Genomic DNA, 16,918 nt, shown 5'->3' with positions numbered 1-16,918 from the left:
ATTATTCTGATCTAGGTGTGTACACATTGCTTGTGACTGGTGTCTTATTTAAGGTTTGCAATGTAGGAGACATCAGGAAGTAAAGTACATTCAAACATGTTTAAATCAATTTATTGCACTTGTATAGTGCATTTAGTCACTTAATCGTTTTGATCCTGCGTGACCATCGAACATGCACACTGTGAAACCCCTGATCTGTTCATCTTTAAGCCTATTCTCCGTAATCTTTTAACATGTAGTTGCCATTACATGCAAATAGGAAGGTAGAGCTCACTTAATGGGCATTGTCTAAAAAAAAAAAACCCGCTAGTAAAGCTTTCTGACTGAAACATTGGAGCGACATCAGAGATCAAATTTCCTTCCATCACATGTAATGTTTTTTATTTGTTTTTTTTTATCTAGACCACAATGCCAGGAATGAAGAGAGACTGCGGTGGAGCTGCTGCCATTTTGGGAGCTTTCAGTGCAACTATTAAACAGGTAAGCTTTTTGGATTAACCCTCCAGCAGCTGCTACCTCCGTTCCTCTGCAGGAGACTTGTTTGAATCGGCCTCTCCTCTGTTTGCTCCAGGGTTTTAAGGATAACCTCCATGCAGTGTTTTGCCTCGCAGAGAATTCAGTTGGACCCACAGCCACACGGCCGGACGACATCCACACGCTCTACTCTGGAAAGTGAGACTCTCTTTGATGATAATAACAATGATAATGTGGCGGTTTTAAATCAAAAGGAAGGAAGGAAGGAAGAAAGGAAGGTGGGCAGTGGTGTAAACAAACTGTCATTGGTGTGTTTTATTTTGAAGGACTGTGGAGATCAATAACACTGATGCAGAGGGCAGACTGGTGCTGGCTGATGGAGTGGTGTACGCCAGCAAAGACCTGGCGGCTGATATTATTCTGGACATGGCCACGCTGACGGGGGCGCAGGTGAGTGACGGCAACTTGGAGACTATTTCTAAACCGCCAACGGCAAATATGAACCGGAGTATTTCATACCCAATAGATATAGCCTTTAAAATATTTGCAGGATTTAATTAACGCAACCCCTGAATGGACCAAAACCAACTTGTCTTTGTATCTTAAAACTTCTGTCTTGTTTCTGTTGTCCAGGGCATCTCCACGGGGAAGTACCACGCAGCCGTGATGACGAACAGCGAGCAGTGGGAGGTGGCGTGCGTGCGCGCCGGCCGCAGCAGCGGAGATCTCGCTCACCCTCTGGTCTACTGCCCCGAGCTGCACTTCAGCGAGTTCAACTCGGCCATGGCCGACATGAAGAACTCTGTGGCGGTAAGAGACAAAACTATACGTTCCTCTGAACCAAAATGCTTTAACAAGGCCGCCACCGTGAGGGAAATCTTGTTGCATATGATGTCATGACTACAATCAATGTGTCAAAGGGACAAAATTTGACGCGTCGGCTTGATTGTATTTTTAAATTTCAGAAACCGATTTGATATGCATTTGCTTGAACTGCGAAAGTTTTGATTTGCAGTAAATCTGCAAACAACTGGGCTCCATATTTAGTTTTTGGTTACCTGTGAACCAGCAATTGGAAAATCTAATGCTAGTGTAAAGATTACTTGGTGTTCCAAGTAGAATTTTAGTTCAAAGGCTGATGTTATAATGTAGTTTGGGGTGTTGCTGATATTTGTCATGCTTTTCTTGTCTTGGCAGGACCGGGAGAACGCCCAGAGCTCCTGCGCCGGCCTCTTCATTGGTTCCCACTTGGGCTTTGATTGGCCTGGTGTCTGGGTCCACGTCGACATCGCCTCTCCAGTCCATTCAGTGAGTAACGAGGGGTTTGGTGCTGATTAGATAACATGCAAATCAGCTCTCAGGCTTTTTACCCCGGAGCATATAAAGTCATGACTTGATTTTAGTATTGTATACTAATAATACAATCCTTTCATACAAGAAATGCTGTAGGAAGCTTTACAATAAGGGGAAATGGACACGATGCTGTGAAGGTTAACAAAAAGTCTCAAAGCTAATAAGATAAGATCATCCTTTATGTCCCACCGTGTGCACATTTGTGGGATTTAGTCAGACTTGACATTACAAACGAGAGATATGGGTAGAAAAACTAGATCAACAAGTATAATAAATACGTAATCACACAGGAAAAACTAGAATAAGAAGTATAACTTGACACACTGAGTACAGTATTGACGATAACAGAGTAAAGACTCAGCAGAACGTGTAAACAACACCACTATGAAGCCTCACAGCTCGTCTTGGCTTCACTAAAACTTATGTTGATCATTTAAGGATAGGGCCATGGTTTTTCTAGTCAGTTTAATAAGAATAGTCAGGTGCCAACATGAACTCTAAAACAAGTTATTCATGCTTTCTGAAAAATCTGTTTTAATGCACCTTTTAATGTAAGTGATGTGGGACGAAATCCACTGTTTGCTCCGCAGAAAATCATTTTAAAGTTGTGTCTTGTGCAGAACTGAGCTGTGCCAGTAATATCCATATAAACCTTAACTTCCTCGTCACCTGCTCTTTAAGGAAGAAACAGCAGTGTGACTGCTTTGTGACAATTACAATTGCGCAATTTCACCTCATGTGTACTTGTCATTCAAACTCCTCTTTACAACTTTTCCTGTCAGGCTTGTATCAGCTTTACATGTTAAAAAAAAGGTTATAGAAAATATGTTCCTGGTCTTGTAGTTCAGCTCATAAAAAAATATGTAAAATAATCACTTATGCTGGGCTGAAGTCCAAGTTTACGCATCACGAGTTCAGTGTTTGTCTCAGATATGATTCCCCGTCGTAACATTTTTGATTGGTTTTAGACCAAACATTGTCTCTTGTTTCAGTCCCATTCATTCTGAAAAGATACCTGCAGGGTAAGTTTACAGTAACGATGCTCGAATCTGACCCTTGTTTTTTGTGTGTCTGCAGGGAGAGCGTGCCACAGGGTTCGGTGTTGCGCTGCTAATGGCTCTGTTTGGTCAGGCTTCAGACGACGCCATGCTGAACCAAGTGTCTCCGCTGGGCGCCACCGAAAACATGTCGGGAGACCAGATGGAGCGTGACTGCAAGAGACGGAGACTAGTGTAGAATACACAACGTTTTACCTTCCAAAGTGCTCATCCAGTTAGTTCAAGGATTTTAAACTGAGATCCAACTTCATGTGTTTGATAAATCTCACTGAATAAATCTGTCAAACAGAACCATGTGTTATAAACTATTTGTCCTCATGAAATGGCACTGATGACCTCCATAGCTTCATTTTTTAGCTGCTCTAGATAAAGAAGCATTGACTATGTAATATCTTGATACTTTACTGCAAATCAAGGCTCTTACATTTGTGAAAAAAACTGGATTGGGATTAGTAAAGCTGGTTATTTTTTGGCGACTACTGCACTTCCTTATTCACACTGCATGCAGTTGGATTGTCTGCGCCAGACCAAACTGTTGTGTAAGTGCTTACTGTTGTATAATTTCACTATGGTGTCTGATGCAAGCACAACATGCTTGGTCAGCACCAAATACACAAACAAGATGTCAACTGTAAGTTCAAGTATTAGATGGATTCCAGCAAGAGTGGCGTTACGCCACCCTTGTGACAGTCATTCTGTTTATGTAGAGAAACGCTAGGAGGTTAAGGGCTGCGAAGTAGATTTCTTAAGACATCCATCTCCTGAGTTCAGTAGTAAAAGTTTAGGCAAAAGTTATTAAGTGGACCCTAAATGCAGTTTTCTCAGTCAATAAGTAACTTGCACACCTTGCAAGTTGTACTGCACTTAAAAACAATGTCGGCACGTTGTAACATGACACTGGATGTTGTTGCCTTTGCCAGATTTCACTCTTCAAGTCTCATGAGCAGTCAACATTACTTGTTACATCTTGTTTAGACTCAAATCAGACTGTTGGCACCGGCCTTAAATAAAACTAGGTCTAAAAGTGCTGTTGCACGCAGCTTCATGGTGACCGTTATGAGGTTTTAAGGCAGTTTGCGAATTTTACTCTTGGGGATAAAAATCTTGATTAAAAAATCAATAACGGACTCTTAATGTGACACTAATGGTCAACTCAAACTGCAGTGTACACACATACATCCTCTGTCCTGGTACCTCGCATCAGATCAGGAAAAACTCCCCATTACATTGGCTTTCAAGACTATTTTTCATTTTTCTTATTCTAGTCCCAATTCTTTAAATATGATAGAAAGGGCTGCCGGTAAAGTCAAAAGTCAAAGTCAGTTTTATTGTCACTTTGTCATATGTGCAAACATACAGAAGATTAAAAGTATGTTTCTCTTCTGTCCAACATAAAGTGAACAATAAAGTGCAAAAGAAAAAAAAGAGAACATATACACATATGAACAATATAAATAAGGAAACCAAGAAAGACTTGAGTTTGTAAAGGACCTTAGAAAGAAGGTTTTGTCTTTTTATTAGTGGGGGAAAAAAACCCGGAGACAGATGCCTTGTGGAGAAAATAAATTTAAAAAGTATATCTGTGTATTGTTTTCCATGTGTCCTTCACAGGCTGCATGCTTCCCTCTTCATGGACTTGTGACTTCCTAGTGAAACATGTGATTTACTGGTCACGTGACTGTAATCTCTGCACCGGTTTGTCTCCACTGACTGAACGCAGAGACACAGCGTTCAGTCTGTCTCTCCTATCCTCTCTCCTCACCTCTCTCCTCACCTCTCTCCTCGCCTCCTTGAACATTACTGTATTATTTTTTTTATAAAACAAAGGCTTCCGGTCGGTTTCAAGATGTCTGGTCCGGGTCTGCTGGTCCTGTTCTCGGTCGTGCTGTCCGGTGTGAGCGGCGGGGTGTTTTTCAACCAGAAGCAGCCGTGTTACGTCCGCGCACCGAGGAAACCCGGTTTTGGGCTGACGTAAGTAAAGAAATTTGAGTTTTACGAACACAAGGTTGAGAAGAATTACGTAGAATCAACATGTTAGCGTCGATTTAAGCCAGAACTATTGAGCTAACGTTAGCTGGAGATGCTCGTTCACGACTTCCTGAGCGAGGAGCTGGAGTTAGTTTAGGTTTAGGTTTCATGTCTTTCCTGTTTCTGTTCAGACCTGCGAAACGCAACTATTAATACTCTTTAAATCACGTTATTACCATCGAAACCACGTTATTACTTTCTATCAATCACGTTATTTCTCTGTAAATAACGTTATCACTCTATAAATCACGTTATTACTATGCATAAATCACATTATCATATCTATAAATCACGTTATTACTTTCTATAAATCACATTATTATATCTATAAACCACATTATTACTCTATAAATATGTTAATACCTTCTATAATTCACGTTATTACTCTATAAATCGTGTTAGTAATATATAAATCACAGTATTACTCTATAAATTGTGTTAATAATATATAAGTCACGTTATTACTATGTATAAATCACGGGGTTAGTGAACTGCACTTTGAGGAAACAGCTGTGTAAATTCTCCACTGTTTAATAATCAACACATGACTCATCATAAAATTGCTTTGGCACAATATATCACATTTAATATAACTTAGTTTTTGTTTTTTTTTGGAGTTGATGTCCCAACATGATGCAGTTTTAAAGCGATGCAGTACTGTGTATAACGGATTCATAGTATGGTGAAGAATACTACAGTTTAAGATCAGGATGAGACTTGGTTTTTAATGTGTATATTGTTAAGTACAGTACAATAATACACATTTTTAAAATCGCAACTAGAGCTAAAAGGATTATTCGATTAATTAATGAGTGGATTGACAGAGAATGTATCTGCACATATTTTGATCATCAAACTAATGCGAAGCCATTTTTAAAGCACAAATGGCAACACTTGTATTATTCCAATACGTTTTGGGCATTTTAAAATAATTAAAATGAACAAGTTGCTGCTTCAGAACTAATGTATGCATCACCTGTCTGTTCACAGGACCGCTCCTCGTCCTCATGAGTATTTAAACATTTCTGAATTGCCCAAATCCTGGGACTGGAGGAACATCAATGGCACCAACTTTGTGAGCACGACCCGCAACCAGCACATCCCCCAGTACTGCGGCTCCTGCTGGGCCCATGGCAGCACGAGTGCCATGGCAGGTACGAACCAACAACACCTTTCCTGTTGGGGACATTTAATCATTGTAGTTTGTGACTGTGTTGAACTGGAGGTCCTCACCTGACTGAGTTCATAGAAAGGGAGTTTCACTTCCTGTTTGTACTAAGTGAGAAGTCACTGTCGGCCTTTGTGGCTCAGCACCAGCTGCAGTCTTTGCTGGAGGGGAATTTATTCAAAGTTTGCACAAACATCCACTTGGATTTAATAATAGACTGATTTGATTTTGGTGGTCAATGGACTGTACAATTTTTTTTTTCCCCGTAAGTCAATGATTAAATGCTACTTGTGCCAATTTTACACAAATGTCTAAAAGGATGAAATGATGATCTTTTAGACATTGATGTAAGCTGCAATCCTTTGTTTCAAAACCAGCGAAATCCTCATAAATCAAATAAATGATAAACAAAAGTACAGAGAACTCAACTAAAATTCTAAACTTTATCAGTCATAAATCATATACTTTGCATTTTCTCTATTAATATATAATTTTTAATGTTATATGTTCTGCTCCACTACTTTATTGTATTGTATACATTCAATATTTTTTATACTTAATATTTATAGTCCAAAAAAGTCACATTATGCCATAAAAATCACAATAAAGGCATCAAAGTGTAATAAATAGTAAGCCATAAAAAATGTCGTAGTGTAGTGCCATGAAAAGATCTTAGTAAAGTGTAAGAAAAACACCAACCATAAAAAAAATGTCTAATTAAAAGTCAAGATATAGTAAGTCACAAAATGTCATAGTAACGTCTGTTATAACAAAGTAAAATGTGTCAGAAGAAGAAGAAGTAGTACAGATTGTCATAAATGTGATGGTACGATTACATGAAAGTCATAGTGTACCACAAAATTATATTATACATGGTATGCCATAAAAATACCCCGCTCTGGGTTTTCTCTCTCTCCAGATCGCATCAACATCAAGAGGAAAGGGGCGTGGCCCTCTGCCTACCTCTCCGTCCAGCACGTGATCGACTGCGGCGACGCCGGCAGTTGCCACGGAGGAGACCACAGCGGCGTTTGGGATTACGCCAACAAACACGGGATCCCGGACGAGACCTGCAACAACTACCAGGCCAAAGACCAGAGTAGGTGTACCACAGCGCACAAAGCAACGGTCACAATCACGGACCCTCTCTTATTCTGTTTCCATGTTCCTGTGTCCCTCTCTAAAGAATGCAAACCTTTCAATGAATGTGGCACCTGCACCACCTTTGGGGTGTGCAACATTGTGAAGAACTACACCCTGTGGAAAGTGGGAGATTTTGGAGACGTCAGCGGGAGGGAGAAGATGATGGCAGAGCTCTTTGCAGGAGGCCCAATCAGGTTTGCATCCGTTTTTTTAATCCATTTGATGATCTTACATCCACGTCTTCGCCGCTTTATGATTTCACCTTTCCCAAAGTAATCTGGGGTGTTTGTTTCCTCCAGCTGTGGGATCATGGCCACGGACAAACTGGACGCCTACACTGGAGGCGTCTACTCTGAATATCAGGATTACGCGTCCATCAATCACATCGTGTCGGTGGTGGGATGGGGCGTGGAAGACGGCGTGGAATACTGGATCGTACGCAATTCCTGGGGAGAGCCGTGGGTAAGTCTTCATCAAGCAGAGAACGACACGGCAGTGAACGTAGTAATGACCGTCAGCTCTACGAACAAAACAAATACCCAGCGTCCTGACAGGCGACTCGCAGCGACTCGTTTTCATTCAGTTTACAAAGACAAGCCCCCTGAAAACTCCTAGTTTTTATTTATTAGGAGTTTAACGGTCATAAACTCTCTGGTTTGACTGACATTGAACGGCTGCTGGGACTTCCTGTCATGACCATATTTGGACATGCGACAATGCATAGTGTATAAAGATGCAATGAGCTATACTGTTATCATGTTCTCCTATTTATTATAGCAATACTAGTATCACATTTTTGGGCAATACTTTTATATCTTTTATGCATTATTTTTTATTATTTTTTTACCTTAAGAAAATTGTAATTCTGTGTAAGAAAAACCGAGCAAAATAAGTTTTTTATTGTATAGAACAACTGTTATCTGTGCTTATGACAGTAAAAACATCTGGAATCTTGAATTGCAATTCCTTAAGTATGAGGTAACATCTTCAAATTGTTTGTTGTTCAACCAACAAACCCAAAGTTATTTAACTTTAACAATCGCATAAAAAAGACAACCTTCCCTACGCTGCACTGCTACTGCGACACGCCATCAGAGCCACGACACCAAAGAGCCCACACCGCCACAAACTAGTTAATGGTATGCTAACGCGCCCTGCTCATACTAGCGCCACAGGATTTTACAAAGAAAACACATCTACACTTCACCAGTACTAGCTGGAAATGTATAAAACCAGTCTAAAAATGAAGAATTGCTAGTAGTCTAGGGAGCAGATGCTCTGCTGTGATTGGCCGGTCTGCATTCGAAGGGCGGGACATGGATGAGGAGTCAATTGAGAAGCTGTTTGTGATCATTTGTCAAGCCAGAAATGCCAAAAGATTCATTTCCCTTATTCCCTCCAGGGCGAGAAGGGCTGGCTCAGGATCGTGACCAGCGCCTACAAGGGAGGAAGCGGGAGCAAGTACAACCTGGCGCTGGAGGAGGACTGCATGTACGGAGACCCTGTCGTCCCCAAAGGCTACCTGTAGAGCACCGCCGCTGCCCCCAGTGGCAGAGGCTGGTACTGCACAAGCTTTCTGTCAGACAGAAACTTTTTTTACAACTATTTGTAAAATGCTGATAAGGGAATAAGTTCAGATTTATGTGAGAGAACAATTTGTTTTGCACAAATGAAAAAGGTCAAATCAGACCTGCTTGAATCAATGCAAATACTCAGATTATTTTTTAAAGAGGAAATTGACAGTTTTTTATGATTACATTTTTTAATGCAAACTGACTCAACCAAAGAACAGTTTATAATTTGTCCTGCACGGCTGTGACGCCGCAGGTCTTCATTGCGTGGCGTTATTGCAGCTCAGCCTAATAATAGAAACGATCATCTTTAACGTGCCTTACATGCACTGGCAGCCGAACTGTTGTTTTAGTTTTGTGTTCACACTCATCTACACATCAAATACTCAAGAACAATTGCAATCTTTGTTTTGTTGACAATAAACACAACACTTAAAAAGTGATGTTCAACACAAAACCTGCCCTTTGACTTTGAATCACTCCGTCTGCATGCATGAAACATGCTGGAAAAAGCTTCCTGTGTATTAACTAGCTTTGTGCTGTGCAGAAAAGTCGTTGCTCTGTATATGTGGGGGTTCAGATCTTTATAAATATCTGTTGGCATCAGATATGATAGATTATGACACTCCATCTGGCTCCTACATGAGGTTTTACTGCTGTTCCATGTGTTACAAACTTTGTCTAATTGCAGGATCGCTCTCATTTAAGCTCTTTCTGAGTGACGTTAATGATGAAAAATCCCATTGTGCAAGTCAAAAATGCAAGAAAGCACATAATGAGATTTTTTATTTAAAAACCACTTGAACATAAAAATATAGAAAATCAAATATACAGGTGAAAAAAAAAGGAAAAGGTTTAGCTGCATCTTCAGAGGCTTTTCCTTCAGCCGGTCTGTCTTCTTACGGTTCTTCTGCCTGTTTGTCACCTCAATAGAAACTCAGCGTTCATACTGAACAGTCCAGCCGGAGCTCTGCGCTTCAGCATCGAGCAGAGCGTTCGGTGATCACAGATCTTCTTTCTCTTCTTGGTCAAATCAGTTTATCATGATGAAGTTTGACTTGCAATGAGCTGAAAAAAAAGAGAATAAATCAAATACATGCCCGTGTTTCTGAAGGAAGTTTACAAAAGTATGATTGAGTCACTGTCGGTCATGTTCATGCATAAAAACTACTGACCACACTTCATCACGACACTGTAAACTTTATCTTTCGCTCTAGTACGGCGTGATTGTCGCGACATGAAAAGGTGAGCGTGTCGTTTACCGATGAACTCGGCGACGGGGTCGTGTTCGCCCTCCGTGCGGATGGTTCCTGCGATGCTGTCGTTCTCCAGGATGGGCAAGAAGAGCTGCACGAAGTCGGACGTGTAGGGAGGCGCGATCACATCTAGCACCTTAAAAAAAGAGAGAAATATTCAAGTTGAGTTACTTAACTTACAACTGACTCAAGGTGGTGTTAAAGGTCTGTGTATGTAAGAGGTATTTATAAAAGATTCCCGTGTTAAATTATGATCGCCTGTCTAACAATAAGACTGCAATTACTTTTATTGCTCACGTTGGAGCAGCAGAAATAAGCCGTGAACACGACGTTGACCCACCTGCCTTTTAAGTTATTATGGCAAACATGCTTATTAACAAGCACAAAAGTTATGGAAGCATGATTATTCATTTGGAGTTAATGAATGATGAATGAATGATCCACTTAAAAAGAATATTTACTCTATTTTAGCTTCCTTTGTCTATATACCAACTCCTGAAGGAAATATCTGGCTCTTTAGCTGCTAAATGCTCTGCTGTCTACTAACAAATTGCTAACTTTAAGAGTGTTTATTTAATTTATATTATATATTACATATGTAAGGGTGATCAAAGTATCTCAGATTGAGGAAACTTTGTTAAGGACCATCCTAGAGCCATGAGTGTGTAAAACAGTTTAAAACTTGGACCGCATCTGCAGGCATCCTGTACCGTAGATACTCAAAGTTATGTACGTAAACCAGAGTTCACTTCCTTCCTCAAGATGCATCTCCTGAACACTCATCAAGATCAGAAGGAGCGGTTACCTCAGTGACAAAGTATCTAATGAGCGAGATGTCCGTGTTGAGTTTCTCCAGACACTTGTGGATGTAACCGACGACCGGCAGGACGTAACCGCGGCTCAGCAGGTGAACCATTCGGTCGAGCAGAGTCTTCTTCAACTCCAGCTGAGGAAGGTGGAACGAGCGCAACGAGTCAGAACGAGAGGACGCGACACACTGAAGTGAGACGCGTTACAACCGACCTGCTCCATGACGTCCAGCTGCGAGTGCTCCGTCTCAAAGAGCTTGATGAGCAGCTGGAGGACCTGCGGGTGCAGCAGCTGGTGACACGTGCAGATCTGTGAGGAGAGGAAGCGCTCGTTTTGAGTTAAACCTTTTGGAAACCGTGCGCGAAAATCCTCCCGCGCCCATTTTAAGTCCCAGCATGCCCCATTCAGTCAATCTTTTGGCATAGAATACGTAATTTTTCTCATTTTTTGAACCGAACGACACAGTTTTTTGACTGAAACTCCTTCCTAACAGGACAAGACTTTGTTTTATTGTGATTTTTGTTACAGATTCTGATTCTTTAGGTCCTAATCTTTCCAAAAAGGTGTCTTATTGATGCTCCAGGAGGCATTTTTGGGGAATCTGGCTCATATCATGCTGGATGTTCATAGTTATGATCAAAAGATTTTTTTCCTAAGACTTTACTGAACAAATACATACAATAAACACAAGTATTGGAATTAATTTGGGGTTCCTACGACGACTCAAACAGAGGCTGAAAATGTAACGTTTGAAATGTGAAATGTTGTACCTCGTCCAGCAGAGCTAGATGTACTGGCGTGTGGTCCGTCTGCAGCTGGAAGTAGCGCGGCTCGGACACGGTCCAATCCACCCATTTCAAAACCCCCATCGCGACGACTGGAAACCTGAAGTCAAACAAACAGGAAGTCAGAAGGGCTGGCCGACCTCAATCAGTTTTAAATATATCATAAAAGGGTAAGTGGTAACTGACAGGTGTTAAAAGATGTCACACAGTGCAGTATCCTTATTTTTGTGTCAATTTAAATCTCACATAATTCATTTTTAACAGTATACTCGTTCAACAAGTTGGCACTCATCCAATTAAATAAAATATATATTTGTATCAGCCTCATCTGCGGTTTTTTAAAGCAATGAGTAACCATGTTCAATGAAAATATTACAGATATCTTCACTACATTCCCTCCCAAACATGGAGCATTACATCAGATCTTCTTCAATTTCAGATCAGCTCGTTATCGCTTCAGTTTATTCATGAACTTCACTTTCATTATTGCTTTTCCTCAGTATTGGTATTCATTCGTGTTTCCCCTTTTGCAACCATCAACCAAGCTCATCATAAAGAACGCCCCCCCCTCTTAAAATGAATAACACGTTTCAGGCTTTTGGGTCGTCTGCTCACCGGATGCACTGGTACAAAGTGCCGAGCTCGGCCACCAGCTCCGTGGCTCCTTTGTTCTCGTTGCAGCAGAGGTTGTGCACCGTCTCGATGGCCTTGGACGTCGACTTCAGCTCATCTTTATTAATGTTGACTCGCTTGTTCTGGGGTTGAACGGAAAGAAAAGGCGTGAAGAAGGTGAAACCAGGAAGTGTAAAGAAACCAAAGGAGCATGATGTATGTGAATAAGTACTTTACAATACTTTTCTATCTCATGGCAGTTTTCAGTCGTTTGGTTTTGATAAACTGACAGAGTTTAACTTATTTAATCTTTCGGTGTCTAACTTATTTATTCAACTTGATGCAGACACACACATCAGCTGCTCTCTGTACCTTTTTCCACGTTTCGACCACACTGGCTGCGTAGGCCAAGATGTGAATGTACTTGTGTTTATGGTCTTGGTTTATCTTTGATCCCGGCTTAAACAGTGACTGCATGAACAAGTCCAGGAAGGCAGGCACTCTGATCTAAAAAAAAAAAGAGAAGAAAGATAAATATTTCAGCACCTTAACAAGCATGTAGTGGATACAACATGCGTTAAAGATGCTCCGTCCTCACCAGCTCCACGGGAGGCGGGTCCATGCTGCTGAACATCTTGAACAGGACCGTGATATCTGCCGGGTTCAGGGCTCCTTTAGACAACATGGCGCCCAGCGCCTGGCAGGCTCGAGGGTAGGCCGCCGCTGTGCCGAGCGCGAGGGTTATCTGACTGGCATCGTGACCTCTGTGACATAAAAACCACAACCACAGAATATATTGTACAATACATAATTGTATTCAGCAAAGTCATCCACGTAGCGCCGCCATTTTGCTAAAAAAAAACAAAGTTACCTCTCATGCGCCGACTTCTGCACCTCCTGGCCGATTCTCCGAACAGCTGATCCGCCTTGCTCCTCCTGGGAGAGGATGGACATCATCGCCTGGGCGAAGAGGTAGGTGTGCTCGCCGTGACACACCATCTTCTGCAGGAGAGAAGAGGACAAGTCCACTGAGCAACTGAGCAAAGACTGTCACATGAGGAACAAACAGAAAAGCACATTTACCGACTCACTTTTACGTAACTTAGTGTTAATATAAAGCTAGGTAAATAATCAAGTATTTTGTCTTTAACGTGTAAATTAAATGCTGTTTGTTTCATCAGACAACGGTCCAAAATGGAGATTCAAGTTACGACTATATGAATTATAGCAATCAGACTAATCGTACGATCGTCTCTGCGTACATTTTTACTTGTCTTATGGAGGTGTTTGTTTTTATTAGTAGTGATAAAACAACAAGTAGTGAAGTGAAGTAAATATTATGTTTTTCCATGTTAAAAAAACTCTAATTTCATAATAATGTGAATGGTTGTCCGTCCTGTGACGACAGGATGAACCTGCATGGTTTGACATCCATCCATTAAAATATGAAACCACGTAAAATAAACAACATACAAAACTAATTCTAAAATGAGACCTTTGTAATATTTCATAGCCCCATGGTGAATGAAACAGAGACGCGAACGGACTCACAGCAAATTCTGGCAGATTCTTCTCCAAGTTTTCTTCTCCTCCGTCCAACAGCGTGGCCAAAGACGTCCTCAGGACTCTGGAGAAAACCTCCAGCTGCTGACACGCTGTGGACACACTGGTGATCTCACCCTGATACCCTGCATCTGAAATGAGCTGCACATGCACACACACACACACACACACACACACACACACACACACACACACACACACACACACACACACACACACACACACACACACACACACACACACATCTTAAAGTTGCTACTTTTTCACACACTCAACATTTTCAATGAGAAAAACTTTTAGTACATTTCATTTGAAATGCCCATAACAAATATTTCAACAATACTTAGCTTATTTTCTATTAATCTCATCAAATAATAATCATAATAATAAGCAAATAATACTTAGACATTGTAGCAATGTCACAGCAATGCGTAGTGTATAAAGATACAATGAGCAATATTAGTATTATGATCATCATATTTTATCATGGCAATACTATTATCATATTTTGTGCAATGCTGTTATATCTTTTACATTTTGTGCCTTATTTATTATTCATTACCTTAAGTTTATTGTAATTCTGTGTTCGGAGGACCGAGCAAAATAAGCTTTTCATTGTATAGAATAACTGTTTGTTATATGTGCTTATGACAGTAAAAACATATTTAATAATAACTTGCTTCCTTTAAATCTTACTTTTACAGCAAATGACGAAAAGGAGATCACATGTTGGTTTCTTAAAATACTTCATACTGACTCTTTCCACTCTAAAGCATAACTACGTGTCCTGAACGTCTTTACTACTACTACTACTACTACTACTACTACTACTATCAATACTTCTAGTACCGCTGCCGCACCTTCACAGTGAAGTTCAGCATCAGGCAGTCTGGATGAGCCTCTGCCAGCTTATAGAAAAGATCTCTCCACGTTGTGTGTGCAATCATCTGCTCGAGCCAAGCAGGAGTCTGAAAACAGAAAAGGCCGCATCGGTTTGGTTTTACTTAATGTGCATGTAAACATGACAAATACATATGTTGTGCACAAGGTGTTTAGTGTTTGTGATCACTGGTATTTGTCGAATTACAACCTAGTGTTTAGAAATCTCACCTCTCCCTCAACAGTGAAAATGGAGTCAGCTTTTTGGGGGTCAAAGTGTTTTATCAGGAGACTTTTGAGGTGGTTTTCTACTCGCTCTTGGACCTGAGCAGGCTCTACACCTGCAGTCGAAGTGAGGAAAAGACAGATTGATGAACACCAATGGGACATGTAACGGTCAAACCAACGATTCCAATGATAATAAAAACCTTGCAGGACCCTGTAGTTTTCTACCTACCCATCTGGATGAGCCACTCTGCCAGCAGATTAACAGTCTGAGCCACAGCAGAGTAGTTTTCAGAGAGAAGCTGGATGACGTGTTCTGGAGAGCCGCCCGATTGGAAATACCTGCAAGAAAAAATGTGGTTTATATCATCAAATGCTCAGCAGGTGTTAAGAAATCATGGCTGCTCTCACCCAAGCTTGGAAAGAGGCAGATGCTTACGTTTTAAGAGTGTTGAAGATGGCAGGCTCCATGATGTAATCCCTGCTGGAGAATTTCTGGAGGCAATCTTCCTGGATTTTCCCATCATTTTCCCCTTCCACATAATCCTCCACAAAAGAACATTGACACGTGTGTTTATGCTTCTTTACTTTATATAATTTCCACACTAGTAGATGTGCATGGGACTGATTGAGCGTTAACAGATTTGAAGCAGTAAATTAAACATTTAACGTGCAACTTTAACCTCCATGCCCACAAGCTGCGACATCAGATGTCAGTTAGCTGTCTGGCTAACGTAGCGGCTAAAATGCACACATTAACACCTGTGCACAACTATGTATACGTCTGTATACAGGCTGGCAACAAGCCAGCAGCGTCAGATAAGATAATGCTTCTCAGCTAGCTGCCTAACGTTAGTCTCCCACCAGCAACAAGTCGTCGTCTCACCATGGGACCTTCCCCCGTGCCTTCCCAGTCTCCGCCGCCGCCGCCGCTACCGCTGCTGCCGCCGCTGCTGCCGCCTCCACTGTAGTATTCCTCGTCCATGATGACTGGAGAGGAGTCGCGTTTAACTCGCTAGAAGGACCCAGCTGTACGTTTTAAATCTCGGCTTGACTTCGTTTCACCACTGAGCAGCTAGCATAGTTAGCTAACAACCGCTAACAACATCAGGAGGAAAATGGCGAGTCGGTGAGCGGCTGGCCACGCCCCCTTCACGGCGGGACTGGTGCCCTGGGTTTAGCCTGTCAGGCATTAAAACACACACACACACACACACACACACACACACACACACACACACACACACACACACACACACACACACACACACACACACACACACACACACACACACACACACACACACACACACACAAAGGAATTCCGTTCCTTCATGTAATTAACGTGAAATCTGGCAGATAAAAATGAAAGGTCTCAAAACTATTCCAGTCCAATATGTATTCAATAAAATAATTAATTTGAATAGTCTAAAAATACCAACAGTTGTCACCCATAGGAACACCTTGCTGAAAATAATAAAGGGTTATTCTATTATCTACCATACCTCACATAAACGGGTTGAACAAAATAACTATTGTTAGACCATAAAGTCATAAAGGGAATTGCATAATCACTGAATTGTTCAAAGTTATGTGTCTTGACCACCAAATTGAGACCATATAAAGATAACGTAAGATAGGCAAAAACATTTTAATGATTGTGACTGTTTACAATTGATTGAAAAGCTTATAGGCCGGACGACCGGACACTACTATTACATAACATGGTGGTACACTTAGTCACTGAGTTTGATCTTTGCTGCCCATCCCTCTGCACCCACAGGACCCTTGTGGTGTGTTCAGGTCCTGCAGATACTTTGCATTAACATGCAGTGAAACTCCGTTGAAATTACACCACTACTACTGAAGGACGACCCGCTCTCACACCCAGTGTCAGGGTCTTTTATTGTGAAACTAACAATTGTGGCCGTTTTGCACGGCTGTGCACGTTGTCGGAGTAATAAAGTGTTTGCCGTTAGTCTATTACCTTCAT

General features: G+C 41.3%; 3 protein-coding genes across 3 annotated transcripts; 2 read left to right on the top strand and 1 right to left on the bottom strand.

Moving 5' to 3' along the window:
* Positions 1–406: 406 nt before the first annotated feature.
* On the top strand, positions 407–3,176 carry LOC137798796 (probable aminopeptidase NPEPL1). Its single transcript, XM_068595751.1, has 6 exons — positions 407–480; positions 572–672; positions 801–924; positions 1,108–1,284; positions 1,672–1,782; positions 2,905–3,176. Exons 1-6 carry the CDS (start codon positions 409–411, stop codon positions 3,061–3,063), a joined length of 744 nt encoding a protein of 247 aa, XP_068451852.1. The 5' UTR covers positions 407–408; the 3' UTR covers positions 3,064–3,176.
* Positions 3,177–4,581: 1,405 nt separating this feature from the next.
* On the top strand, positions 4,582–9,348 carry LOC137798798 (cathepsin Z-like). Its single transcript, XM_068595753.1, has 6 exons — positions 4,582–4,856; positions 5,904–6,067; positions 7,001–7,180; positions 7,268–7,418; positions 7,524–7,686; positions 8,627–9,348. The coding sequence occupies exons 1-6, from the start codon at positions 4,732–4,734 to the stop codon at positions 8,750–8,752; spliced, it is 909 nt and encodes a 302-aa protein (XP_068451854.1). The 5' UTR covers positions 4,582–4,731; the 3' UTR covers positions 8,753–9,348.
* LOC137798797 (negative elongation factor D) lies at positions 9,262–16,031 on the bottom strand. Its single transcript, XM_068595752.1, has 15 exons — positions 15,812–16,031; positions 15,365–15,471; positions 15,158–15,267; positions 14,932–15,041; positions 14,682–14,789; positions 13,810–13,962; positions 13,130–13,260; positions 12,857–13,022; positions 12,631–12,765; positions 12,262–12,401; positions 11,632–11,746; positions 11,075–11,170; positions 10,857–10,997; positions 10,058–10,187; positions 9,262–9,863 (listed from the first exon to the last, which is right to left on the bottom strand). Exons 1-15 carry the CDS (start codon positions 15,908–15,910, stop codon positions 9,829–9,831), a joined length of 1,776 nt encoding a protein of 591 aa, XP_068451853.1. The 5' UTR covers positions 15,911–16,031; the 3' UTR covers positions 9,262–9,828.
* Between the last annotated feature and the right edge of the window lie 887 nt (positions 16,032–16,918).

This window comes from Clinocottus analis, unplaced genomic scaffold, assembly GCF_023055335.1.
Source record: "Clinocottus analis isolate CAN_PGR_092001 unplaced genomic scaffold, fCliAna1.0.p SCAF_310, whole genome shotgun sequence".
In the NCBI taxonomy this organism is placed as follows: Eukaryota; Metazoa; Chordata; class Actinopteri; order Perciformes; family Cottidae; genus Clinocottus; species Clinocottus analis.
Note: the sequence above shows the minus strand (reverse complement) of the source record. Positions and strands in the feature narration are given on the sequence as shown.